General features: G+C 36.2%; 3 protein-coding genes across 7 annotated transcripts in view; 2 read left to right on the forward strand and 1 right to left on the reverse strand.

The window, feature by feature from the left end:
• Nucleotides 1-5,013: 5,013 nt before the first annotated feature.
• Nucleotides 5,014-7,803, reverse strand: LOC115232905 (venom serine protease 34-like). The gene is made up of 7 exons (XM_029803075.1): nucleotides 6,697-7,803; nucleotides 6,285-6,503; nucleotides 6,009-6,207; nucleotides 5,669-5,869; nucleotides 5,399-5,550; nucleotides 5,152-5,308; nucleotides 5,014-5,039 (listed from the first exon to the last, which is right to left on the reverse strand). The coding sequence occupies exons 1-7, from the start codon at nucleotides 6,901-6,903 to the stop codon at nucleotides 5,014-5,016; spliced, it is 1,161 nt and encodes a 386-aa protein (XP_029658935.1). The 5' UTR covers nucleotides 6,904-7,803.
• Nucleotides 7,804-7,932: 129 nt separating this feature from the next.
• On the forward strand, nucleotides 7,933-11,286 carry LOC115232904 (centrosomal protein of 89 kDa-like). The gene is made up of 6 exons (XM_029803074.1): nucleotides 7,933-8,173; nucleotides 8,288-8,552; nucleotides 8,670-9,277; nucleotides 9,343-9,830; nucleotides 9,933-10,185; nucleotides 10,276-11,286. The coding sequence occupies exons 1-6, from the start codon at nucleotides 7,955-7,957 to the stop codon at nucleotides 10,543-10,545; spliced, it is 2,103 nt and encodes a 700-aa protein (XP_029658934.1). The 5' UTR covers nucleotides 7,933-7,954; the 3' UTR covers nucleotides 10,546-11,286.
• Nucleotides 11,287-13,309: 2,023 nt separating this feature from the next.
• LOC115232900 (dystonin) overlaps nucleotides 13,310-15,523 on the forward strand; it is a 112,243-nt gene continuing 110,029 nt past the window's right edge. For all 5 annotated transcript variants that reach the window (XM_029803061.1, XM_029803064.1, XM_029803062.1 and 2 more), the window contains exon 1: nucleotides 13,310-13,692. The gene's annotated coding sequence lies outside the window, so the exon portion shown is untranslated. The remainder of the gene's footprint in view (nucleotides 13,693-15,523) is intronic.

Here is a 15,523-nt window from a genome sequence, read left to right on the forward strand (position 1 = left end):
GAAAGAGTTAGAGAGAAGTATAGAAAGAGAGAGAGAAAGATGGATGAGAGAAAGAGGGACGTGAGGAGATTACAATTTCTGGCTCCTCAGTAGCTGCCGGTACGATGTTCGAAATCTAAAATAGCTTGATATATTCACGAAGAAGATCTTTTCGTCAACCGTTAAATCAGTGCCTCTTCAGCTTTAGCCAGAATCAACATTAGCAGTCTTCGTATTTCGTGGGTCGGATTCCTTTAAGTCGCTGCCGTTTGCGGGTCGGTATAGTTGGAAGTCACAAGTTCATCAGCATCATAGTTTGTCTCCCTCGGCTAGACTCTGCACGCGAGGAAGACGTAATCGTTGACGTTGCGCTCGTCGTCGTCGTGATTGTTTTAGATCCAATATAAATACTCGATCGAAGAACTCGCACTGCCGGTGAATTATTATTTAAACTGTATAGTCTTCGGATGAGTCGGATTGACGTCGCAGCGGACGCGAGTGTCTCGTTGAAAAGCGAAACTTGCAGGGCATTTGGTACCCATGTATACCATTCCTTGCACTATTACTGTGCCGAAGCTGCCTCTGTTCCCTCCACGTGCTTCGTCGTTCTACGTTCCATCAGCAGAAATGCGAGAAGCGCAGACGGCCAAGGCCGCGTAAAATTTCGCAACGTGTGGCTCGATGGATATGTGCGCCTCGTTCGGACGTCGATATCGGACTGAGGACTGAGCCGCCGCTAGTGCGCGACGATATGCGCGAGGGAACGAACCTACGGAACAGGCACCTCTGGAGCGACATCGACGTGTGTTCAACGCGACGAAGGTTCGTTCTACCGATGGTCCGGTCCCCCGATTGGCCGAGGTAATTGTGCATGTACGCGCATACGCCAGCCGGTCGACCCTTTTCAAATGGTGGAGAGCTGGATATATAGCGAGTGTTGTTATTATATTATAGAGCAGAAAAGATACCGAAGAGAGAAGGAGTAAATTAAATGGGGTAAAATTATTCGAGTCGTTGCGACATACGATTTTTTTAGATAAATTCTCATATTTTGATTACTATAAAAAATGTAACCCCCGAATATAATTATGTAAACTGTGAGATTGATAGAGCGAATTTTATACAAATTCTTAAGCACCATGATTGATTTGTATCAGTCGTTAACAGATTGCGCGATAATCTCGTCTATCGCTAACTTTTCTCAACAAGGGTTGCTGACGAGTATCGATTTAGAGATAAATTTGATATCCGCAAACCCACGTCATAACTTTTCATCGGATCACGTTTCGATAATTGTTTTATATTCCCATTGACCTTTTAACAGCGAGTGGATGAAAATGTTTTTCATTCCGTTGTTTAGTGACGCACATTTTAATATGGCTTGTTTGAACTTCGCGCTTCTGTCGGGATGGCAAGAGTAGTTTAAACTGATAAACTAGCGTCATCGATCGAACTTTGTTGTTCCACGAAGGGAGTAAAGATACGCTCGGCGGCCGCGCAGCTTCCCACGCATCAGCGTCTCTGTCATAATCCCTTCGATCGAAAGATTCCCCAGCATCCCTTATCCTAGCGACGGCCTTAGACAGCATCTTAATCCTTATTCGAATCGCTTTATTTGTCAGTCGAGGGGAAAAAGTAATTTTCGTTGGGATAATTATTTAGCAAAAACCTTTGCTGAACTCAAGAAGACGGTGAGAGCAAAATAAATATAATAAATTTCCTTTTTTTACTATTTCTACTATTATTCTCTTCCATTCTCTTTTTCATATTCTTGACAAGTTCTTGACGTCATTGGCTAAAGGGGATCGATATCACCCCATGATGTCATTCAACGCTATCTCTGGATATAATGTTTCGCGGAATTTGTCTGTACGTGCTATATACACACGTATAATGTATACGTATATACGGGTCAGTCAGTAGCTTCATCAAGTTATGCAATCAGTCGCGTAACCTTTCAACCTTGTGTTCTCGAGTTCTTCATTCTATCCGCCACTTTGTATATCGCCATTTACCTGATTTGCATCGAATAGCATTCGTGGATGTGTACTCATAAACGTTCTCGGATGCATGACAACAACGACTCTCTCAAATAATGTTCTACATTGAGTTGCCTGCATCGAGTAAAGTTTATTTTTCGGACGCATATATCGTTAAAATCGCTTCCGTAAACAAGGATATTTAATTAGGGATATGTTTCAAAAAGTATTCCATAAAATCCGCTTAATTATATTTCACCGAATGTTGAGTTTTGCTTTATAGAAATCTGATGCATTGTCTATCTTTCTTTTCCGCTTACCTGTGCTGATTACGGCATACCGCGAGCACTGCTTGCATAATATTGCGTAAACCTTGGAAACAATTTTTCGAATACAAATCAGTTTTGATGGTTTTATTAGCCATTGCACTAACAGAAATGTATCGAAGAGTGTGAGTCTCAAATCAAAATATTATGATATATAATTGAATCACATAATACGCACACAATATATATTTAGAGATCTATTTAATAAGACCGGATAAAAAATTTTTTAAATAAATCTAAAATAAGAGATGGGAATATATACTTTAAGTGTTGTGAATATTTTACAATTTCCATATTTATAATTTGATGTTTATAAATTGTTCTAACGTGATGTTGTGCATATTCACACTTTACAATATTAATTATATTTTTTTGCAATAATTCGTTCTGGATTTTTATGTCAATAATTACGTTATATGCATATATACTCTCCAATTCTATACTCGCTATTGTTATAGATAATTCGATTGTCTAATAGAAAAACGAGACTTTGAAACGAAAATACAGTAACGTGCACGCAATAAGTAATACATGTCCTTGCTTTACAATGTACCGTGCTAAATGTGATGAACAATCGATGATGCTCACCAAATGATGTGCAGAATATTTTTTAATCTGTTTTTTTCTTTTTTTATTAGGGAAGTACAATTTTATTTTCATTGCTGCATAAAAATATGTAGAAGTGAAACTCACAATGGATAGATCGTCGCGGGACTTCATCTTTTATTATACATTTTCTACGCATAGTATAAAAATGTTATAATAGATATCTGGGCTTGTATCTGTTTTATCCATCTAACGTCGCATACGGATGTGGTTATACAAGTCCATCGCCTCGTCCTCTCACAATGCTCATTCAACTTCTTTCTGCGCGTCGCTCCAAAGAATTTTTGTACTATTATTCTGAATGGCACTGTGCGTCCCTTGGGAAAAAATTGTGGATTATGCGGACCGCAAACAGGTAACACGCAGGATCTATTCATCGGAATTCTCACGATGAAATATTCGCTTGATACGGATCATATATTTTAATTTCATCTCTTAGAATTTTTTATAAAAGATAAAACACATTATTATGTATTCACGTTACAAACGAAAGATATTCGATTTTCCATTTTTTTTAAAGATATTCGATTTTCCATTTTTTTCCATCGGATATAATCGATCAGATTAAAAATAAATTTCTGCTTTCGTTAATAATATGAAATATTATTCCTTTCATGTGATATAAAATTATTATATATGAAATATTTAAATTTCTCTGCAAGAAAAATATATCTTTTTGCAAAAAGTTTTTCATATTATACGGAGTTCCGTCGCGATGGGAAGAGACTATTTGCGTACTATCATTGGGTCAACAACTATGTCAAGGATATTATCGCGATACATATCAAAGAAATCAATTTGTTTAATAAATGCTGTGGATATGAAACTATTATCACTAACTGATATGCGTTCGTAGAACATTGACTTCGCACGAGAACATTTGATATATTATTAATATACAGTACGATAATTTCTATTTTGTGAACTATATATATTTATCTCTTTATATTTATAAATAGCCGAAATAACTAATACAGCAGTTTATACAAATCAATTTTGATTATGACAAAGAATCGATATTCTCCATCATAGATCGAAGGTCGTTTGTATTTTCAATTATTATATCTATTTATATCATATATTTTATTATATATTCCACCCCCCCCTTCTCACTCTCTCCTTCTCCACCCTCCTTCGCCCTCGGCTATAAATATTTTGGCGGAAGATAGTGTCCCGCGCACGATTGCGGGATCGATACTCAATTTCAATCAGAGAAGTAGTCTATGAAACGTTCCGCTCCCCCCCCTCTCTCTCTCTCTCTCTCCAGCTCACTCTTTCTCTGCACGCAAGCATGGTAAAAGAGCACGATGTAAATCTTCGGTACATATACGCCATGACAAGTAAGTTAATATGGTACTACATTGGTCGGTGTAAGTGGACGTTTACCATAGATTCCCTCCTATAGACAGTTTAACGTCACATCCTCATTCAGGAACTTATTAATAATGAGACATTGTTTACGAGTCGTTAATGTTGATCATTCTACATTCTACACCGCAGAAATTGCTATTAAAGATAATCTAAGGTCTCATAAGCGTGTACACACACAACTTTGGAACTAATAATTTATTATGTATAATTTTCTCTCTATAACTCGTTACAATAAATTTAAAATTCAGTCAAGTTAAGAATTTAATAAGGCTAAATTCGATCTTAAATTTTGGAACATCGTATATCTTAATATGCGTCGAAATATGTTGCTGCAAATATTCGCTCGAAACTCTTCAGCATATCTGCTGACGTCTATATGTAAATAGACGTGTCAGATATGCACACCATAATAACTTCAATATTCAAGTTCCATTGAATCTATTCGTGATTTATTAAGTATATAATCTAGGTCTGAGAATATCGATCGCAGCGTCTTGGCTGAAGCGGTAGATGAAATATATTTTACTACATGATGTTATATATGTACTATATATAAAGATATAAATTAGGAATATATATTTTAGCTCTTAAATATGTACATTAAATAATTCACATATAATTTTGGAATGTTTCATGGAAATGAGTATATATAAATAACAGTCTAATAAATAATAAGCAATATCGAAATAATTTCTGAAATAACAAGTATTCTTTTTTTTAAAAAAAAAAAAAAAAGGGTTATTTGTCCCCTTTTATTCAGTCTTGCAATAATTGGTACCTGTAAGAAGGTAAATAAGCACGAAATGTGAGATGATAACGTATTGTATATTTCGTATATTTATCCGACGTGTCAATGAGATGATAACGTATCGTATATTTCGTATACTTACCCGGTGTCACACGAAGAATCCAATCTATGTAAGTGCCGACACGTGTGTTTATTCCTGGTTCATTATTACCGCAACCGGAGCCGGAACTGATAATACCCACGAGAATCTCTCGTCTCGTCGTAGGATTCTTCCAAAGGACGGGACCACCACTGTCGAACTGTGATAAAATTGATGGATATATGAATGCACACGAATGTCCTCTTCTGCAATAATTTTATAGAATTTGAGCAAACAAACACAATGCTACCTGGCATGTGTCTTTCTTTTCTCCATAAGTACATAACTGGCTATATAATAAATTCGGATCCCATCGATTACACTCTCGATATGTGATTACGGTTAACGTAACCTCCTGTAAAGTTTTTGATTTCATTCCGCCAAATTGTGTTGTTCCCCAACCTATATTTCGATTAAAAATTAAATGCATCAAAAGTTTATTATTTATGCAACTTAGGTGAAACAATGAAAATTTATTATTTCTTGAAACATAGTGAACGACTTAGCAAATATAGCTCACCTAATAAATCTACATAACTTCCTGCGAAGGAATCGGACTGATGTTGAAATGGAAGACAAGCCGGCCCAACTTCCTCGCTGAAGTTTATAATGGAATTCGTCGTTACTATGGCTATGTCATTTTCTAGAGTCTCGTCGTTGTAAAGAGGATATATATCAAATTTGGATACAGTATAAAGGCGCGAAGCATTTGTGTCTGCACCTGAAATGTTAAGAAATTTTTGATTATTATAATTAATATAAATTTAAAATACTAATAAAGATTAATAAAAATTTAATGAAATTATATATGTTTTATTAGAAAATCTTCAAGTCTCTTGGATTAAGAGAAACGCATTTACCTGTAGTAAGATCGTGATCTCCTACAAGTACGCCCACGTTATTTATATTTCTATCGGTCAGACAATGTGCGGCAGTCAAAACGTGTCTTTGTGATATGATGGTTGCCCCGCAATATACATCTCTTTGAAAAGGATCGACGAGACCAGCCATCATGGGATATTCGTTCACTCCAGTTTCCATACCTCCCACTATTTTCGTCTGCGATAAATTCAAATTAAAACGATGTGTATGTGTATCAATTTTTTCTATTATTTAGTTTTATTTGATGCACGCACCGGATTTTTCCATCCGCATGTACAATTATCGCGTCCTGGTTCTTCGATTCTCTGTAGTCCGCACAGAAACTTAACTCCCGATGACCAGAATGCGGTTGATAATTCAATGGTCATGACTTTTCCCGTTGATTCTACGCTAAATGTCTCATTTCCGCAATAGGAATGGGATACGGATTTATTCACGTGTACAGTTAGCCTGTCAAAGGCACAATTGAAATTCTGCGAAAAATATTCTGAATATTATCGTGAAAAAATCTGCGATTTATTTATGAATTTTAATTAATAACAATTTTATTTTTTTATGATTTAAAGCTCAGAAAGTGAAATTGATCTTTTCATGAATGCGAGCTCAACGATTACGGTAATAAATATTTTTTAATAATATTTGATTCTTTTACAAACAGAATCTTACCCACGGTATGTTAAATTTATTGCACATTAATTTCACTCGATAGTCACTTTCCGCAATCCATGTACATGATTGTCGACCTTTGGAAACGTTGGGATAGTCGGGATTGTACACGTAATAAATATTACCAGGTTTTAAATATTGGGAATAATTGCAATTTTGATCAAGCGAGGCATTTGACATTATAAAACATAACGACAGCTTCAGCATGAATAGTCCAACTATAAAAAGATAATTTATTATTAATAGCTATATATGTACGAGGGAATGATTTACAAATTTTCTTAATTGTTACAGATATACAATTTGGGGAGAATACATTATGTTACGTTCAATTTGCGTTATCGATAATTATCAATCAGATAATCTATGAAACGCAATATAACTTTTTAACCAAGGCCGCCCTATCTATAATTGTCGGCGCTTAAATTATCTCGGAAATGGTAATGATAATTGTGTTAGCTGTGGCCAAGTGTTACCTAAGAGTATTTCAAGAATAAATTATTACGCGACGCAGACACATTATTATATAACTACAATACTTAAGATACGTCTCTCCCTAAAATGTACGAAGTCTTTCAACTTTGCTGTTTCCTTAATATTGTAGAAACGGATTTACTAGGATATTTCTTTGGCAATCGATGAAATCAAATTTGCAAATCATCATGTAAAACGGTACAACTCAGGGACAGGCAGTCATTTAATAAGAACTGCATTGCGGTTGTTATATCATATATATCGCTCGTCCAGCAAATGTATGGGGACATGCTCAAGCTTTCTCGTTAAGTCAATAGATCTGTTCTGACAATGTTACGAATTAAAACTTTCGTAAATCAAAATTTTGTATCTTTATCGAAAATAATTGATAGTTCTATTGCTTTTGCAATCGTACGGTTTTTAACGAGAATAAATTGAACATAAGTAGAGGTGGAGCAATTTTATTATAAATGGCAATTCTCTTTCTCTCTCTTTGTCTCTTTCTTCTCGCCTCTCTCTCTCCAACAGGCCCTACGTTGAATGAACTTGAATGAAATGTCATATGTATGCATATCTATGTCTCTACATCGCCTTTCATTGATTCGCGCGACGTCCGTTTTCATTATAGTAGACCGTACGCGGGGAATTATTACGAAAATTGCATTCATCGCCATCTAACTGTGAGCTGCGTAAAAATTATCAGGTTTCCAAGTCGTAAATTTGTAATCTAGTGTCATCTGAGTCAACTTGATGGTACCTCGTCGCCGCTAGTTGCCATGGTGGCATGGTAGTCGAATCAGCTGTGTTCAAAATACAAACAAACCTAAGCCTTCCAAAAATCTTATTTAGGCTTGGTGCGATCTTACATGTTTATGCTAATGACGTCAGAATTATATATGCAAATGACTATTTAAAAGCTATTGTTTGTTACTTATACTTTAGCAGCATAAAGCAGGCGATGCCAAATCGTGATAACAGTGCTGATAAGCGTTTTAAAGAAAAGGTAATTGTAATAAATATTTTAAGAGTATATTTTTTTCTATATCTTTGTTTCATAAAATAATTTTTAATATAATGGTTTACTTTATTATCTAACATAATTTTATTACAATTGCAGCAGAGCAGTCATAAGGTTTCAACCATTGAAAATGAACTGGAACCAGTGCACAAGCCATTACATCGTTACAGACGGTTTCATAGAACGAGACGTCATTCAAGAGTTAATGGTGATTTTGAAGAAGTGACAGATAAAAATAGAAATCATGACAGTGTTGCATTACCTAAGAAAAATGGCAAACATTGTATTAAAAAGAAAATTGATAGATTAGTTGAAGAAAATCGGATATTGACAATGAAACTTGAAAGTTCTGCGATAAACCCTGGTAAGTTTTCTTATCTTTTTTTTTCACAGGAGCACATTTATTACAATATAAATAATATTTTACTAACTAAAGAATAATGGTAAAAATTCTCAATCATTAATTATAATATAATTTTAGAGACTATTGCAGAATTAAGAGAAAAGGATTCCTTAATGTCAAGAGTCTGCAATAAATATCATAAGTTGTTAAAAGATTATGAAAGCCTTCAACAAGAATACGAGAAACTAAATGCTGTTATGGTAAAACGTGAAACAGAGTACGATCAGTTACATACATATCACAAAGAATCTATCAAAGCTTTGCAAAAAGTAGAGAAAACCAATTCCAATCTTCTAACATTTAATCAAAGATGCAAGTCTGAAAATGTTCAACTAAATGAAGATGTATTGCTTTTGAAAAATGTGATATATTGTTTAAATGCAGAGCTAGAAAAATATCAAGATAAAATGAGAGAATTGGGACAAAGTGTGCTATCTAAAAATATTAATAACATATTAGATTCTAAGAGGCCAGTAAACGATATTAAAGAAGTATTAGAGTCATGGGGTTCTGTGAATACTCATGTATTAGGCCCACTTTTAGATGCTTATCAGGAAAATTTATCAGAGAAACAAGAACTTTTAAATAAATACGAAGAGGAGATTGCAAATTTCAGTATTAGATGCAAAGAAGTTATTGCAGAGAATGAGTGCATGCAGAATGAAGTGGAAAAATTAAGATTAAAGGTATTCTAGCTATAAAAGAATTTGGTGTGCATTTTATACAAATTATTGTAGTAGAAGTTTTCTAGTGTGCCAGATATACGGATGAAATCAAGATGATATCCGAGGATACTGACTTACTGAAGGAATTGAACGAGTGTTATATAAAACAGATTGCTCATCAGAAGCAAAAGATACACGAGATCCATACATTGTATGAACAGAAAGTAGAGGCAATGTCATTTGATAATAATAAACTTCATGAGGAATATCTTGCGTCAAAAACAGAATTGAGTAATCTTCAAGGGAAATATGATATTCTTCGTAAAGAATATGAAAAGTTACAAAGCGACAATATAAAAATGATGCCCATCGATGTTCATAATGCTGCTGTTGAAGAATGTAGACAGCTATTTGAGAAACTAAAACATCAATATGAAACTGAGAAAGAGAAAGGATCCACTCGCATTAAAGAATTGGAAGAATTATACTGCCAAAATAAAACGCAATTAGAGATAGTTACGGTAGAAAGAAATCAATTGAAAGTGTCGAATAAAAATTTCGAAAAAAGTTTAAAGTAAGTATATCAATGTATACCTATTGTAGACCCTCCAAACTTTATAAATTTGATTTTTATAGCGTGTGTTTACATAAATTTTTTATTTTTCTCTTCTCTTAGACGTATACAGCGAAAACTGGAGCATTTTCAAAAACTGGCACATTCTATGCAAGTATCTCGAGATTCTTTCAAAAAGCAATTGAGAAAGACTACAATATACTGCGAGGAGTTGTTCAGTGAATATGAAAGAGTAGTCGCCGAACGGGATAAGTTGGTTAAACTTTTACATGAAACGGAAAATGAAAATGCAAGTATTCATTTTCTCGGTGACACTATTACACAACGAGTAGGTCATTTGAAAGAACAGTTAAAGGTATATGAAATATATTTTTCGATATATATATATATATATATATACATATTTCATTCGATTTTTTAAATATAATTACATTATTATTGTTAGATCGTACACGAAGGTGCCAAACAACAATTAGCATTGGCAGAGAAAAATATGAAGGTGCAGCAAATCGGAGTGCACCGGATGAAAGACGAATATCATCAAGAATTGCAACGTCTCAAGCATCTGCTAAGGCAAAAGGAGGAAACAATCGGACAATTGCAAAAAGAGATTAGTGCTACTCGCGAAAATTTGGAACTTGTTTGGAAGACCGCTGCTGTGGACAATAAAAAAGAGAAGGGAGCATTAAAACACGTGAGGATTCAGCACGTTTAATAAAACTTGTAAATTGACTATGATAAAAGTGTAAAATGAATATTGAATTTTATTTAATACAAAAATGATATTATAGAAATGTCACTGCCAATGTAAATTTTACATAGCGCAACATTGATTACCATAAAAACGGTATGTTGCCTGCGAATGAAAACTAGTTATTGTATAATATATGTTTAGCATAATTTTATCATACTGAATACAGTTTTTGTAATATTTAGTATGCACATACATGATTATATATATGGCTTACACAACTATACATTGTTTTTACATCTTCTGAATCTACGTATAGCATTAAGATATCAGAGTTATCGATTGATTTGGCGTTACATCACGAATCAAAAACGGCACCGACCGTTCATCGAGATAATGCATTCAACGCGATAATGACATTCTTCGTGTCAAATATACTCAAAGGCGCGTTTGTTCATTCAATACTTGTAGATAGAGGAAACAACAGATTTATCGATAGTATCACCGCCTTTATTTAGTGGTGACATCAACCGCGGCAAAAGGTTTTGAAGGTTGCCATTTGCGACGACAGAGTTAACGACGTGAACGAAAAATTTATGTACCCACTTATATAGGAATGATCTCACATTCCATTAATATTAACACGCAAGCCGCGTAATCGTTCTATCGCATCTTGCATTTAATAAGCGGTTTTTGCTAATTATCAGATTTTTTTCCCCTGGAGTGTCTTATGCAAACAATTTATGAAGGTTTGATACAATGTTCTAATATTTATACATTATTCAGAATACTTTAGATAATATAACACATTACTGATCCGCTTAGCAAATCATTTCTTAAAATTATTTTAGATAAGATACATTTTAATAATTTAGCATTTCCATAATTGCGAATATTAATATCAAGTGTCTTATTTCCTTTACATTCTATCGGATAAATTAATCTTTATTCCGCAATTAATTGTTACACATATATATATCTTGGGCAACGACTGATTATGTATTTAGGTATAATTTTTAATATTTATTATAAAATAATTTGATTTGACGTCAAAACGTTTGTTCGTTTTAGCTGCAAACGCTTGTTCGTTTCTTATACTTTCTATCTTTATCCTTTTTCTCTCTCTCTCTTCTCCTGAAGAAAAAATATATTTCATGTTACGAAATGCATTTCTAAAACGAACAGATATGACATGATTTGTCGCAATTTTTTTTTATTCAAAAGTCTCGCGTGCAAAAAATTACCGCGAGTATCTCCGACAGTTCCGGTCATTCGTTCGTAATACGTTTGTCGTAATAAGAACCTCTATGTTATTCGTCAATATCGCAATTTCCGTATCGGTGATCCGCCCTTGCGTTGTCGGAGTTTTTTTTTCCTAATCTTTGAATATTTCATCATTATTTCCTCGCCGAAGTAAAGGCAAGTATCACCAAGTATGCATCTGTCACTACTCAGCGATCAGTTGTATCGATCATAATTATTAATATTTTTAAATGATGTAATAGGTAGGTTAAAAAAGCCGAGATATCTCTCTCACACATACATACACACGCATGATTTTCATGAGTAATTGTAAAGCTTTTACGCATCGAAGACTCGTTATTGAAGATCATAATTATAATACGCAGAATTCTCTAATCAATTCTCTCACAATTGTTTATATTTTCTATCAGAAATTGAATTAACATTGGAATCATTAAGTACAGATAATATTCATTATATCTAAAAATGGTGATCTATTTTTGAGAAAATTTTGAGAGAGAAGGATTCTTTATAACTAAAATCATTTTATATTCGTAATAAAATTCTCATCGAAAGAATTGAATCTTGATTCAAAAGCAATTACAGCTTCGAACGTAATAAAGATTGCTAGTTTTTTTTATTGTATGGCTTGACACACGCTCTTTCGGCGATTAGAGCAGGATAGTTTAACTTGTGACGTCACGTGAGCGACAGAGAGAGAGGGAGGGTGAGAAAGAAAAACGCCAAGTGAGCGCCTAGTTAAGGTTAACTGCCGCGCCGGTTACGACGCATGCCGGTTACACGCGACACGCATATTAATTCAAGAAACTAGTTCTTGCACAATGTATGCGTGACGAAGAAATTTCAAGTGAATCCACAAGGATACAAAACATCGCGAACACGTCGCAACGATATTAAGAGACTGAAATATCGAAGGCATTTCGCAATGAGAAGCAAAGATGCGAAATTATCCTGCGTTGCTCGCAAGTAACTAAATAATTTTTTGTCATTTTATCTATTATATCTTATATAGAAAAGAGAATGAAAAAGGGCGCTTTTTTCATTCTGTGCTTTCCGCTGTGCTTTCTAAAATTTCATTTCATTGTAACCGTCATCAACCGTCATTATCATCGTATCGTAAAGAATGGCAAAAAGTCGGAGTTACGAAACCGAAATTAATAAATTCGATTTCGATAACCGCTAAATTCGCATTTGACGCATTTTAATGAGGTATGAATTACAATCGCCGGTGAAAAATCATACAAATAGAAGTCGGAAACACTTGTATATATGTTTATGCGATAATGGTACGAAATATCTTAGAGTAGAGTTCAACCTAAAGATCTCGCGATTGACGGCGGATAAATTTGAATCGAATATTCGCGGTAATTTACGAGCGCGCGAAGAGCCGCCCCTGTCGCCTCGATCGGCCGTCTTCGGCGCGCCTCGTGCGGCCTCGGGCGAACCAAAATGTCGTCTGCTAGGCGCGTCGTCCGTGTCACAACCGGACGACGGGGGTCTCTCGGGCATTCGTGACGCGAAAATCGTGGCGCGATAAGGTGATAATGCGCGGCGCGCGTTCACGACTCGGCGGTGGCTGATAGTTTATTATTACGCCGCCACGTTTCTCTCTCTTATCGAGCGGACGCGCGTACGCCGGGCGATCGTCGGTGCCGAGTTGTATCGTCGTGCGTCGCGAGCGTGCGTGTGTGTATGTGTGCGGGTGCTCGCCGGTGGAAACATCGATTTTCGCTTGTTTTCCGTTCTCGCGAACGGCCGACCGGACGGACGATCACTCTCGGCGATCGTCACGTTACATCCCGGAGGCATCTTCACCTCGCGCCTCGTTTTTCTCGTCGTCGCGGACGATGCCGCCGTGAGGAGGTGCGGTGGCAGTGCACCAGGAGGCGAGGACGGATTATTTTCAACGTAAGTTTCTCTTCCCCTCTCTTTCTTTCTGTTTCTCTCTCTATCTCTCTCGGATATCCGTTGTGAAGTTCGCTCGTTTTTCCCTCTTCACGCGTGGCACGCGTGAATTATCGTCGTCGCGTGGCTCCATCGTTGTCTAAAGTTAGTAGAGGCTCTAACTAAGCGTCGAGACGACCGACAGCGGGAGGGAGCGATGCATGAGAACGCCGGAAGTAAGTCGAATCCTCGTTACACTTGGCGAAGAACGGCTACGAGGTTAACCTAACCGTGGCGTTCGCAGCAACAATGTAGCAACGACGCAGCAACGACGCTCTTGGCGTGATCGCGACGACGACGTACGTATCGCGTTACGTCGTCTGACAGTTGACCGACGACAATCGCGCGTGACGCTCGTTTTACTCGATTTTTATAAATCCGCGTGTGTGGATTTATTCGATCGATCGATGCGAAAGTCCGTACATTTCGTCGGTGCATTTGTATCGCGATCGCAATAACAAGAGTGAAAAATACGCGAGAGATAATTTTTAAAAGTAATGAAAAGTCAGTTTGTCTTATATTCTTTCGATTTCTCACTTTCGCTGATTTCTTAATTTTATGACGTTACACATTTGAGAAAGGAACAGAGAGATATGGAACGCTGATAAAATCGATATGACTAATCCAGCGCTTTATTCGCGCAATTGTAGAAAAATAGACATCGCCAAGTCCGAGTGCGAGTTTTCATTGTTTTCACACTTAATTAATTCGTGCACTAGAAAAGATATATTGTAGATTGCGCAGTGACTAACTACAGGTATGTTACAATAAGCAGTAATCAATTTTACGCAATCAGCGAATCTTGAATGCGTAAAAGAATATCACGATATAGCGGTGATAAACGGAGCGCAAACGATCGAAAATAAGGTATGTAGTGTGTTGATAGTACGCGTGAGTTGGCGTGATCGCGACGACGACGTACGTATCGCGTTACGTCGTCTGACAGTTGACCGACGACAATCGCGCGTGACGCTCGTTTTACTCGATTTTTATAAATCCGCGTGTGTGGATTTATTCGATCGATCGATGCGAAAGTCCGTACATTTCGTCGGTGCATTTGTATCGCGATCGCAATAACAAGAGTGAAAAATACGCGAGAGATAATTTTTAAAAGTAATGAAAAGTCAGTTTGTCTTATATTCTTTCGATTTCTCACTTTCGCTGATTTCTTAATTTTATGACGTTACACATTTGAGAAAGGAACAGAGAGATATGGAACGCTGATAAAATCGATATGACTAATCCAGCGCTTTATTCGCGCAATTGTAGAAAAATAGACATCGCCAAGTCCGAGTGCGAGTTTTCATTGTTTTCACACTTAATTAATTCGTGCACTAGAAAAGATATATTGTAGATTGCGCAGTGACTAACTACAGGTATGTTACAATAAGCAGTAATCAATTTTACGCAATCAGCGAATCTTGAATGCGTAAAAGAATATCACGATATAGCGGTGATAAACGGAGCGCAAACGATCGAAAATAAGGTATGTAGTGTGTTGATAGTACGCGTGAGATTCTTCGGAAGGTCGTCGTGTCGTGATTACTGATCGATACAACGGATTTGTGTATGTCTCGTGCTGTTTTCGAAATATCCCGCGATCTCGAAAGTTTCGATCGATACCGGTTTCACGTTTCCGCCGACCTTCTCTCTCGAGGAATTTATCGCTGCGGCAACCCTCGACCTACATATGTGCTATCCGAAACTAGTAGGACTTTTCGAAAAATTCGGCCGATCGATAAGCAGCGTGTTTAATAATGCGGTTAAACTTTCTCACACACGCCATATATATATA

This window comes from Formica exsecta, unplaced genomic scaffold, assembly GCF_003651465.1.
Source record: "Formica exsecta isolate Colony F162 unplaced genomic scaffold, ASM365146v1 scaffold1505, whole genome shotgun sequence".
Lineage (NCBI taxonomy): Eukaryota > Metazoa > Arthropoda > Insecta > Hymenoptera > Formicidae > Formica > Formica exsecta.